A 13,171-nucleotide genomic window follows, 5' to 3' on the forward strand; every position below is an offset into this window, starting at 1 on the left:
TATACATGGCAAATCATGATGAGCTGTGAAAGAAAGCTAAGAGTTTGGGGAATTAAATCTTAAAATGGGTATTAAAGGACAAACATGCCCTTCCCTCAGCAGTAGCTTTCAGTCTTTATTTTGAAGTTACCTACATTTTGACTCACTACCCAGAACACACAACTTGTGCACAGTTGTATAATTGAAAAAAACATATCTAAATGAGCACACTAGTACTTATCCAGGATATCTGTGAAGCATTCATTTTCTTTTTAAAGTCTGCCTACAACCCACTAATTTGATTTCATGAGCCCTAATGGTTCTAACTCTGAGTTGGAGACTCAGGAGTCATAATCACATTGAATACTGGGCTGACCTGCCTCTGTTTCTGATTCAGTATGGTAACTATCTTCTGCTCAGGCTAAACTCACGTCTGCAAGGAAAACCTCTCTACTGTTACATTACTCACTTTCTTTAAATCTCATTTAAATCACACTTATTCTAAGAAGGATTACTATTTTATTCCATGTACCCTTTGTATTTATGTACTATATTTCATGATTGCCATGTGTTAGTACTTTGTTTTGATTTCATTTATTTTTACTATGTTCCCAGTTAGACTTATTCCACTGGAGCAAAGATCCTGTATTCTGTTTCTTTGGGACCCTCCCAGCCCCTTCAATTTTGCACCTGGTTGGCATTTTAATCAATCATCCATTGACCTGTGATTCTTGCAGGGTACAGATATTTGTCTCTGTCATGGTATTTTTCTCATACCTGTTTCTCATGTGCCCATCCACTTCATTTGCTTACAGACCCAAAGCTTGTGAAAGAACAACTGTCCCAGGCCCAGCTCTTCACCAGAGGCTATGAAGATGGCCTGGGCTTTGAATATGTGATATTCTATAATGATGATGAGAAAAGGACAGTTTGCTTGTTTCAAGGAGGTCCTTATCTGCAAGGGGTACCTGGGTAAGAATTATAGCCTAGAAATGTGGATCTAAGAGGTTGTTATCTTATAGTATCGCCCTGTATCCATGGACTACAATGAAGACATTAAAGTGGTAATGTAGATTTATATTTATTGACATGGATAGATGTTTACTGTAAATTATTAAATGACAGAAGTATAGGACATAGGGCAAAAGAGTATAATTTTAGAGAGTATCATTAACATGTTAATATTGGTTTGTCACTAGATAGCCTTATAATTTTTAATTTCTTTTTCTTCTGTTTATCTTCATTTCCTAAATTTTTAAACAATGATGTGTATAGTTAGTTTAATAAAAACATAATATAAATTTTCTAAATTGGATTTTAGCTTTTTGCTTGCTTGTGACCTGGTTATCATTAGGTTCTGGCTTTGTTATAAATACTACAGTGTTATGCTATGAACAAAATGAAGGTGAGAACATGGATATAATTTGACATTCAGTACATTGAACATGAATTAAGTGGAACTTTCAGAAGTAGATTATATGGGAGGCTTGGATAATTTTTCTCTCTTAAGGGGCTGTTTTCAGAACTTGTGAACACATTTCTCTTTTCCTCTTGTAACTAGATTCCTTCATGGAGGTGCCATTGCAACAATGATTGATGCTACTGTTGGTATGTGTGCAGCTATACCTGGGGGAATTGTCATGACTGCCAATCTCAACATCAATTTTAAAAGGTAAAGTCATGGGTATTCTTTGCTTCTTAGATGTCGTAAGTCAGGTTCCCCAGCAGCAGACCCTGAGAAAAGGATTTCTATGCAAGAAAGGAAGTACTCCCAGAGGAAACTATCTAGGGTGTAGGAGAAGAAGGACAAGGAAGGGGAAGAAGCCACCCAAGGTTAGGCGCTCAGTCCTGCAAAGGGTAGCTTCAGCCTGATCATGTAAGGAACTCTGGAGTGAAATGTGTGCCTCAGTATTTTCCCTACCTCAGGCAAGGGAGCTGGAGTCCTCATATTCTCTCACACGTCATCATAGGATAAGGGCTATCCTGGGGACTATAAATTCCCAGGTACTTCTTGCTCACTGTTTGCGCAAAGCAGGCTATAAGAAAAATATCCAAAAAACAAAGGTGAAAAAAGGATTGAAGGGGATCTGAGTGAAGCACCAACATCCACTACATAACAAAATGTAAGTTTTACATAACTTCGCACAAAGAAGTAAAAGGGCAGCAAGAAAAGTTTGGTATCCATCAAAAACAAAGCTCAGCATGAGCTTATTTAATTCTTCAATTATGCAGCTATATCTCTAAGTCAAATAGTATGACTGGCATAGGCACAGAGAAAAAGAGCAATAGGGCAGAACAGAGTTTCAGAACAGAGTTCAACAGAGATCTCCAAACGAGGTTCTGTGGGTTATTATTTCACACAGTAGGAGGCATGTAGGAACATCTCCATTTTATACCCGAGAGTTGTATGGCTTATGTGGCAGTCATCAGGGAGCCATGCTTCATAGATTGTGGGTTTACTTATTGAATATTTTAAGTAATACTTAGCCAGGCATATCCTACTCAGGGCTACTATCCTACTCTATAGAAAAGGACTCTTCCCCCTAGCAAATATCATTAGTTTATTTCAGGGGTCATCACAGCTTTTTCTATAAATGTTTTATGCTTTGCAGGCCATACAGTTTCTGGCACAACTAGTCAACTCGCCACTGTAGCACAAAAGCAGCCACAGACAATATATAAATAAATGGGTATAGCTGTGTTCCAGTAAAATTTTATTTACAAAACAGGCAGCTGGCCAGTGAAACATAGTTTGCCAACTCCTGGTCTATTTACCTGCAGGCCCAGTGAGAAAAAATTAGACAGGGTCATTTGCCTCCTTTTTTTTCCCAGGAGTGTTTCTCTTTGCTCCCCACCACACACACACACACACACACACACACACACACACACACACACACAGTGAATAAATTGGAGGCCAGCTGCTTTAACTTCCTCCTCCCCAACTGCCAATATTAGTAACTTCAAAATAAAAATGACTTAAGATAGAAATTTATCATGTGAAAGAAATCTAGTATGGCAGCTCCCTGGTTCCCAGAGATGCAGGCTCTTTGTAGCTCATTTTTTACAGTCCAGAGTGGCAGCAAGAGCCATCATCACGTGTCCTACACAGCAGGATTGAGGAAGGGGGGAAGAGCTGTCTTCTCTCTTTCAAAGAGACTTCCTGGAAGTACTACACAGCACACCCATTTAATCTCATTAGCATTAAGGGAGATTGGGAAAGTGGTCCCTTAACTGCTATCACTATCACCTCAAATAAATTCATTGTCAGCAACTAACACAACCACAGACGTATTAATAAATCCATGCTTATAAATAATACAACATAAATTATTTTAAATACTAAAGCATTAATTAAAAACGTAATCAGATTTAACTAATTCAGTAAAGAAAATAACAAGCCTAGTATGGTAGTTTTTTCTAAGCAAAATTATCTCAGTGATTACAAAACTTATTATTTCAGCTACACTTAGCCTATTAAATGTTTTTCATTCTGGGTTTGATTAATTTCTTCAGGCTGTCAATACCTATATTTTCCTGACGTTAGAATAACTCATTCTTATAAACTCCCCAGGCTTATGGCAATTGTGTCAGACTGTAAAGAAACCAACTCATATCAGCGAAATTTGTAGGTTCTAATCCATCAACCTGGTGATTCTTGATATGACAGGATTTTGCCTTTGAAGATGATTGGAACATGAGCCTGAATTCATGAGGCTGAGCTCCTCTTGGAGTTGAGGATTCCTTGCTGTGTCGGGGGACTTTCCAAATCTACACCTGTCCTTACAACCTAGTACTTCCCCTTGTTTAGTATCTAAATCTACTTGTCTTAGTCATATTTATTCTGCCTTGGTTTACTGATTACCTACAATTAAATGCATCTCATTTAATTGGCAGAGGTAACATCTCTCAGGAGATAGGACAAGTGTCTATGTAGTTTTCTTTCAGGGATATTCAACTAGGCAAGACATTCACCTTCTTTCTAGCTGGTTCTTTTCTGTAATCAGTCCTTTCTGTTAGGGGAATAATTCTTGCATTTTGTTAAGGGAATAATTCTTGCATTTTCCAGAATTGTTTGGCTTCCTCACAGTTCTCTGCCTATTGGTGTGGAGGAGGGGATTATTGGGGGTTCTTATGGAGATTATGCAGGACTTTGAACACCCAAATGGCATACATCCATGGATGTAAATCCACTGAATGTGCATAAATATTCTTTTCACCTGTCAGCTCACCTGCACCTCACACACTTTGGGGGAACATAAGAGGTAACAGTCCTGATGCAGATGCTAAGGGCTGTACAAGTCTTTGCCTTGTTCATGCAGACTCTCAAGCCTTTTTGACAAACACGTGAAAGACTCCTTGATGAACATAGGTATCCTCTACATACCTCTACCCACACTTTACAGCTAAGAAAACTATTGGTTTGCTTATGCCATGGTGTGTGTAAGCATAATTCTTTGAATACAGCCTCCCCAAACCTTACCTGTACACACCCCTTACTCTGTGTCTACCATTTCCTACTTCTACAGAGTAAAATACATATAAGACAGGTACATACTTCATAGAAGAAACACTTACTTGTCAATACTCTTCTCTATGTGTAAACTGCTTAAAAAATTAAACTTATCGTATCATAGTTGTCCTTGAATTATAGCTATGGTTTTATACTCCTTGAGCTAGCTTTTCCTTTTTTTGAGAATCATTAGGAACTTTCCATAATGTAGTTAACTACAATTATCACCCTCTTTTCTATGCTTATGTTACATTTGGCCAATAGAAGTCTCTTTAGACTGACTCCTTGTGCTATCTGACGCCTTGTGCTAGCTTTTAAGTACTCTTGTCTCCTGAGAGACAGTATAATCACTAGTTAAGAGGACAGACATTGGAACAGGTTCAAATGCCCATTTTGCCACTTATTAGCTGTGTGACCTTCAACAAGTTACTTAACCTCTCTGTGCTTCAATGTCCTCATCTTTAAAAAGAGGATAATAATACCTTCCTCATAGGGTCATTGTGAGCAATAAATGAATTAACCCATGCAAAGTATCTAGGACAGAATCTGGCCTCACAACAAGTACTAAGTAAGTGTTAGCTGCTTGTTATTTTTATCATTAACATTGTTGTTATTATCATTACTTTTACTTCTAACAACAGTAAGGTTCATCTGTGCCAAGACATAGAATAGCTAGTCTACAAAGATCCCTGATTCCTTTTAATGGAGAATAGTGCTAAAGACCAGAAAAATATTAGATTGTTCCACATGTATTCTCATGGTGGGCAGGATGACCTTACTGCTAGGCTATTACAGTGTCAGAGCTGGAAAGTTATTAATGTTTAATAAGGTCATGAGTTCACTCTGATACTTTAGATTTAACATCTTTCATGCCTTATATTTTTAAAATATTTTTTAAATTTCTAGCTATAGTTAAAAAAAAGGCATAACATAAAATTTAGTGGCCTAACCTTTTTTAAATGTACAGTTCAGTAGTATTAAGTATATATACACTGTTGTGAAACAGATCTCCAGAACTTTTTCATCTTGCAAAACTGCAACTCTATACCCATTAAACAATAATTTCCCATATCCCCCTTCTCTCAGCCCCTGACAGCCATAATTCTACTTTCTGTTTCTGTGAATCTGACTACTGTTGTTATATCATATAAGTGGAATCATACAGTATTTGTCTTTTTATGACTGGCTTATTTCACTTAGCATAATGTCTTGAAGATTCATCCATGTTGTAGCATATAACAGGATATCCTTCCTTTGTAAGGCTGAATAATATTCCATTGTATGTATATACCACATTTTGTTTATTCTTTCATCTGTTGATGGATATTTGGGTTGCTACCACCTCTTGGCTATTGTGAATAATGCTATAATGAACATGGGTGTGCAGATCTCTGTGAGATCTTGCTTTCAGTTCTTTTGGATGTATACCCAGAGTGGGATTGCTAGATTACATGGTAATTCTACTTTTAATTTTTTGAGGAACTACTATACTGTTTTCCATAGCTGCTGCACCACTTTACAGTCCCACCAGCAATGCATAAGGGTTCCAGTTTCTCCACATCTTCACCACGACTTGTTATTTGGGTTTGGTTTTGTTTTTTAATAGTAGCCAACGTAATAGATGTGAGGTGATAGCTCACTGTGCTTTGATTTGCATTTTTTGAATGATTAGTGACATTGAGCATCTTTTCGTATGCTTGTTGGCCATTTGTATATCATCTTTGGAGAAATGTCTATTCAAGTCCTTCACTTGAAGAAGCATTTTTTAAATCAGATTTTTGTGAGTTTTTTTGTTGTTGAATTGTAGGAGTTCTTTATATATTCTGGATATTAACCCCTTATCAGATATATGATTTGCAACCGATTTTTTAGGTTGCTGTTTTACTCTGTTGATTGTGTCCTTTGATGCACAGAAGTTTTTAAGTTTGATGTAGTCCCATTTGTCTATTTTTTTTATTTTGTTGTCTGTACCTTTGATGTCATATCCAAGAAATCATTGCCAAACCCAATGTCATGAAGCTTTTCCCCAATGGAGGTCTTCAGTCCATTTCACATTATTTTTTGTATATGGTTTAAGGTAAGGGTCCAACATCATTCTTCTACATGTGGATATCCAGTTTTCCCAGCACCACTTTTGAAGAGACTGTCCTTTCCCCATTGAGTGGTATTGGTCACTTGTAGAAATTCATTTGACCATATATGAGAGGGTTTATTTCTACGCTGTCTGTTCTATTCCATTAATCTATATGTCTGTCTTTATGCCAGTACCACACTGTCTTGATTATTGTAGTTTTGTAATATGTTTTGAAATCAAGATGTGTGGGACTTCCAACTTTTTTCTTCTTTTTCAAGATTGCTTTGGCTATTCAGGGTCCCTTGAGATTCATGTGAACTTTAGAAAATTATACTCTATAAACAGTTATTATATTATTTTGTATTTTTCCTTTCTCTTATTATTCAAGGAATTTTTCATTGTAAGGGATAGATCTTTTTTTTTAATGTATCGGTAGTGGTGATAATGTTTTTAATATTTTTTAAAATTTATTTATTTATTTTTTGCGGTACACAGGCCTCTCACTGTTGTGGCCTCTCCCATTGCGGAGCACAGGCTCCGGACGCACAGGCTCAGCGGCCATGGCTCACGGGCCCAGCCGCTCCACGGCATGTGGGATCTTCCCAGACCTGGGCACGAACCCATGTCCCCTGCATCGGCAGGCGGACTCTCAACCACTCTGCCACCAGGGGAGCCCTTTAATATTTATTTTATTTATTTATTTATTTTATTTTTGGCTGCATCAGGTCTTAGTTGCAGCACATGGGATCTTTGTTGCGGCATGTGGGATCTTTCGTTGCAGCACGCGGGCTCTCTAGTTGAGGCACGCGGGCTCAGTAGTTGTGGCACGCAGACTTAGTTGCCCCACAGCATGTGGGATCTTAGTTCCCCAACCGGGGATCAAACCTGTGTCCCCTGCGTTGGAAGGCAGATTCTTAACCACTGGACCACCAGGGAGGTCCCAGAGATAGATCTCTTAATTCACAATAGCTTAAGGAAAAAAGGAACATATTGGCTTACATGGTTGAGAAGACAGTTATGGCTGGGTGCAGGTATTCAATGATGCCATTACGAATCTGTGCCTGTGTCTCAGCCACACTTTTCCTTTAGGTCTTCTTCATCCTCGGGTAGCCTTTCCCAATGTAGTGCTACAGCTACCAGGCAGGCTTGTATCTTGCAAGCCTAGCAACTCCAGCAGAAAAAGAACCCAGCCCCAAGGGCTGCAGCACAAGCTCCAGGATTGACAGTTTCAACCCATGCCCACCTGCACAACCAGTCACTGGGGGGGCGGGGGGGGGGGGCGGGGGGCATGGGGGGCAAGAATCAGCTGTCAACTCTAGTTAACCTACATGGGCTGAAAATTGAGGTGATTCCCCAAAGAAAGGGGAAGGTAGGTGTGTGAATGAGAGAGTGTGGTGAGGGGTAGGACAGATGGATAAATGAAAGACGCAACGTTAGTAGGAAAGGGAGATGCTGAGCAGGCAAGAACACCTAATGTCCCCCGGGTCTTAGCAAATCCTGGATTGGCAAAGCTCAGTTGTTCCATCGAGAAGTTCAGGAAAATCTACTGGGAGCAAAAACTGGACAGAGAGGTAATCAGAGTGTTAATTTCCTTTCCACATGGAGTAGTTCCTTCACCCACATAATGGTACTATAGGAATATAAAACACATCTCCCTACTCTACATTATGTTTCTACCAACTAAAATTATACCTTTAAAGAGATACCTTTTTCATTATAGTACTATATCTCTAAGATTCCCAGAGGTGACTGTAACCACTAGATACATATAGCTATATAAATTTAAATTTGAATTAATAGAAATTAAATAAATGTAAAGATTCGGTTTCTCATTCACAATAACCACATTTTGAGTGCTCAGTAGCCATCTGTGGCTACCATATTGGACAGCTCAGCTGTGGAGCATTTCTGTCATCACAAAGTTCTGTTGGACAGCACTGAATTAGCACATTAAGCTGTTACCAGGAGTTTGTTATTCAGTGTCTTTCTAGTGACAGTTACTCTAAAGGGGATTGGGTGAGAAATTGACAGAGATTGACAGAGAAAATGAGAGAAGCTGACTGGGACCATCCCATGGTCCTATTTTCATTTCTTTAAAGGATTTCAGCTCCCTTCAGATGGGACAGCCTCTGCCATCGCAGAGCTGGAATCATCTGGTGATTTCTTTGAACCTAACCCACAACAGCAGTCTCTGGACTGGGTGCCCAGGAGCCACCTGAGAGCAATGGTGCTTGGGAGGAAGGGGGTGTGAGCAACTGGTGGTGTCAGCATTTTATCTAAAACAGCACCCACTGATACCAGGTATCATAAATTTCCACCCCTGTCATGCACCTGATCATCTCTCAATGCTACATAAATCTGATAAAAGCTGGATTTTTTCATTTTTTTTTTCTGCAGACCTATCCCCCTCTGTTCTGTTGTTGTGATAAATAGCCAACTTGATAAAATTGAGGGGAGGAAATTCTTTCTTTCTTGTACTGTTCGAAGTGTTGATGAGAAGATCCTGTACTCAGAGGCAACAGGTAAGGAGCTGCCACTTTCTATTTTAGGTTTGGTTTAATTTATTTTGGTTTTTTTTTGTTTTGGGGGGTTTTCGTTTTGTTTTGGTTTGGTTTTATAACCCATACATGCCAAGAAATTCTTAATTCCCTGCATGCAAAGAACAAGTTAAAGGTATTCTTACTCATTGCTGGTAGAGAGCTGGTATATCTCTCAAAATTATAGTCATGTACCTTTTGACCCATTTTCAGGATTTTATCCCATAGGTATACTAACGTGTGCAACATTACAATGTGTAAGGTTGCTGGTAGAGAGCTGGTATATCTCTCAAATTTATAGTCATGTACCTTTTGACCCATTTTCAGGATTTTATCCCGTAGGTATACTAACATGTGTGCAACGTTACAATGTGTAAGGTTGCTCTAGGGTTCCAGTAGTTGTGCTACTCATGCAATGTTATTTGCACTAGCAAAAGATTGGCAAAACATAAATATCTATCAATAGGAGACCAGGTAAAGAGACTACAGTTCATCCATAAACTATATTGTGTGTGCCATAAAAACTATTGTGGAATATTGTGGTGCCATAAATAAGAATAAGGAAACTCCTTTTTGTATGATATGCAGCTATATGTCATTACTATGTATTGAGTGAAAAACAGGCTACAGGACAGTGAGTGTGTTTATGTTATCATCAGTGTAGAAAAGGTAGAGAGGTTCTTCCCATTCTCTTGCCTTTTTCTTCTTCCTTCCATTTCACGCCTTCCTTCCTTCCTTCCTAAATATTTCTAAAGCTATTAGATAGAGTCGGGCATGGTGGGCTGGGGGATAAGGGTGAAGCCACAGGGAGGGGTGGCTACAGCAGCCCATCGCTGTCTGGGAGCCTGAGTGGAGTGGAGGGTGTCTGCACAGGGGAGTGGCCCAGCACAGGATGTCAGAGCCCAACTATGGGAAGGAAGGAGTCCCCATGGGGAGCAGCGTGGGTGTCAGAGCCCACAGGGAGAGGGTGGCGTCTGCACAGGCTGGCAGCCGTGACGGGAGCTAGGTTTCTCACATCAGAGGAGTTCCAGATATGGAAAAAGAGTTAACAAGAATGAGCACTGTTGTGTTGGATTGGAGTTGGAGATACTAGACATGGATATTTTCTCAGTCTTTTGCTCTTGCAAATACAGTGGTAATGAGTAACTTTGTATATCGTCAGCTGTCACAGGGCCTTTGCAAGTGAGGGGTCCTGGAAGCCTCACCTTCAGTAGCTTCGGACTTAGACAAGTTAATTTAGATATCCAATGCTTTTTGTTTTGTTTTATTTATTTATTTATTTATTTAATCTGGCTGCTCCAGATCTTAGTTGTAGCACGTGGGATCTAGTTCCCTGACCAGGGATCGAACCGGGCCCCCTGCTTTGGGAGCATGGAGTCTTAACCACTGGACCACCAGGGAAGTCCCTTTTTGTTGTTTTTATTTTTTATTTTAATGGACCTCAGATGCACATGTTTGGGTTACTCAGAATCCTTGATTTAGGATACAGAGCCATTATTGGTACGTGAATGGTCATCTTTTACTTACTCATTCACTAATGTATTTATTTTTCTAATTTAATAATAAACATCCTGAAACCTACAATCAAACAAGAACCAGAATCTTAATAATATTATATCCCTACCTAATTACTTTTCCCCACCTCATCCTCCTATTTTTCCTTCAGAGGTAACTCTGATCTAGAATTTTGTGATTTTCATTCCTTTATACCTTATTGGTTTTTTTTTAAAGTTTGATTAAGAATATATTTGTAAAAAAAAAAAAAGAATATATTTGTGCCTAAGTAATATATTGTTTAGTTGTTTGTTTTTGAACTTTGTAGAAAAGAGATTGTGCTATATGTGCTTTTCTGGGACTTGATTTTTTTTTTTGTACCCAGCTTCATGTTATTGAAGTTCACCCATGTTGTTGGCTATGAAGTTTGCTCATTTACTGCAGTATAATATTCCATTGTGTGACTATACCACAATGGATTTATCTCTTCCTCTAATGGTGGGTCCCTGACTATTATGAATGGCGCTACTATTAACATTCTTATTCATGTCTCCTGCTGGTGTACATGGGCAAGAGCTTGGCATATACTTAGGAGTGGAATTTCTGGGTTGGAGGGTATAAGAGTGTTCAGCCTTACAGGGAAATGCCAGACTGTTTTCTAAAGCTGTGCCAAGTTACATTCCCCCCAGCAATATATGACATTCTGTTGATCCCTATCTTTTCTAGCAATTGGTAAAGTCAAATTTCTTGATTTTTGCCAATCAAATGGTTATAAAATGGTATTTCAGTTTGATCTAAAGTTGCATTTCCCTGATTACCTATGGAGGTGAGCATCTCTTCATATATTTATTGACCATATTTGTTTCCTATTCTGTGAAATTCCTGTTTTCTCAGCCTCTTTTATTGGTTTTTTTCCTCTTTTTTTTTAACTGATTTATAGGAATTCTTTATCTATTTTTTATAAAACGAATCTTTTTGTTGGCTATATAAGTTGCACATATCTCCTTCTAGTATATAAGTTGTCTTTTATTTGCTTTAAGTTATCTTTTTTATGAACAGAAGTTTTTAATGTAAATATAGTCACATTTATTAAATTTTTTCCTTTATGGTTAATGCTTCTTGTATCTTGTTTAAGAAATTTATTTTTCCCTTAAGTGTCAGCTGTTTGCTGGAATGATAGATAAAAGAAGCAGGAGGAAGATCATGAATAATTTGAATCCACAGTCAATGTAAAAATCCTATTCCAGGCTGTGGTTTATACTTTCTGTCTCACTAAACCTTTCAGTATCATAAAGGTAACAGATGGCTCAGTTGTAATTTTACTTCCTTTCACTTCCTTGACTATCTCTAATGGAAGTGGTAATGAACCATGAAATGACCAAGTGGCAGAGGACCTGTTTACCCAGGAGAGCTAATACAGTATTGTGAGAATCAAAAGTTGATTCTTTTTTTTTTTAATAAATTTTCTTAAGGTTCTTTCCTTTTTTTAAATTCTATTATTTTAATTTTATTTGTTTTCGGCTGTGTTGGGTCTTGGTTGGGGCACACAGGATCTCCATTGCAGCTTGCGGGATCCTCCACTGTGCTGCGCAGGCTCCTCATTGTGGAGCGGGGCTTCTCTCTAGTTGTGTCACACAGGCTCCAGAGCACGTGGGCCGTGTAGTTGCTGTACGTGGGCTCTCTAGTTGTGGCCTGCGTGCTCAATAGTTGCGGCACATGGGCTTAGTTGCCCTGCGGCATGTGGGATCTTAGTTCCCCAACCAGGGATCAAACCCGCATCCCCTGCATTGGAAGGCGGATTCTTAACCACTGGACCACCAGGGAAGTCCCCAAAAGTTGATTCTTAATTTGGCTGAAAAATGAGAGTGGGCAGATAGCCTGAATGTACCAATATGAATCAAAGTGCTTTTGTGTGTGTATATATGTATTTCTACTTAGAGAAGTCCCATCAGATAGATTGAAGTCAGTTGACTTATAATCATCTTCTGTTATTTGGTTGTTTAGGCTTATTTATAAAGCTGGATCCTGAAAAAAGTTTGATATAAAAGAGCTTCTGGTGAATTCCATACCAATCTGCGTAAGGCTGTCCCTCCTCCAGAAGAAGCAGTTGTCTTCAGTCCTATTCTACTCACCCACTGTTGAATCCCCCATCGGGTGAAGTCTGCTAACACGGACCTTCCTAAACAAGTCTTTTGAATACAATTCCAGGAGCTCCATTTCCACCTTCCAAACTTTTTTACACAGAGACACTCCCTGTGAGAGTATCAGCAGTTCTTTCTGTCTCCTTAGGATAAGTGTCTGGTTCTCCTAAAATTTGAATGGGCTCCTTAAGTTTGCATAGGTGTGATGTCTGATCCATTGCATTCTGGAGAAAAAAATCATATTGAAACTTTTACCACAAACTTGGAAATGCCAGAAAACCAAAGGAAGGAATAAATATGTGGGTGCACGAATATGTGTGTATGTGTGTGTGTTGTGTGTGTGTGCATTATAAATTACAAAACCAGCTTTGTTGTATCTAAACAAATCTTTTTGGCTACAGTAGGAAACACAACTAGTTCCTATAGGATTGGA

General features: G+C 38.8%; 1 protein-coding gene across 1 annotated transcript in view; it reads left to right on the top strand.

Annotated features, from left to right (window-relative positions):
- THEM4 (thioesterase superfamily member 4) overlaps window positions 1-13,171 on the top strand; it is a 39,754-nt gene extending 26,583 nt beyond the window's left edge. The window contains 5 exon segments of the mRNA XM_082675884.1: window positions 795-951; window positions 1,541-1,651; window positions 8,964-9,088; window positions 12,602-12,628; window positions 12,631-13,171. Of these exon segments, the coding sequence (XP_082532010.1) occupies window positions 795-951; window positions 1,541-1,651; window positions 8,964-9,088; window positions 12,602-12,628; window positions 12,631-12,755 (545 nt within the window). The 3' untranslated portion in view covers window positions 12,756-13,171.

The sequence above is a fragment of the Grampus griseus genome (genome assembly GCF_964374135.1).
Source record: "Grampus griseus genome assembly, chromosome: 1".
Lineage (NCBI taxonomy): Eukaryota > Metazoa > Chordata > Mammalia > Artiodactyla > Delphinidae > Grampus > Grampus griseus.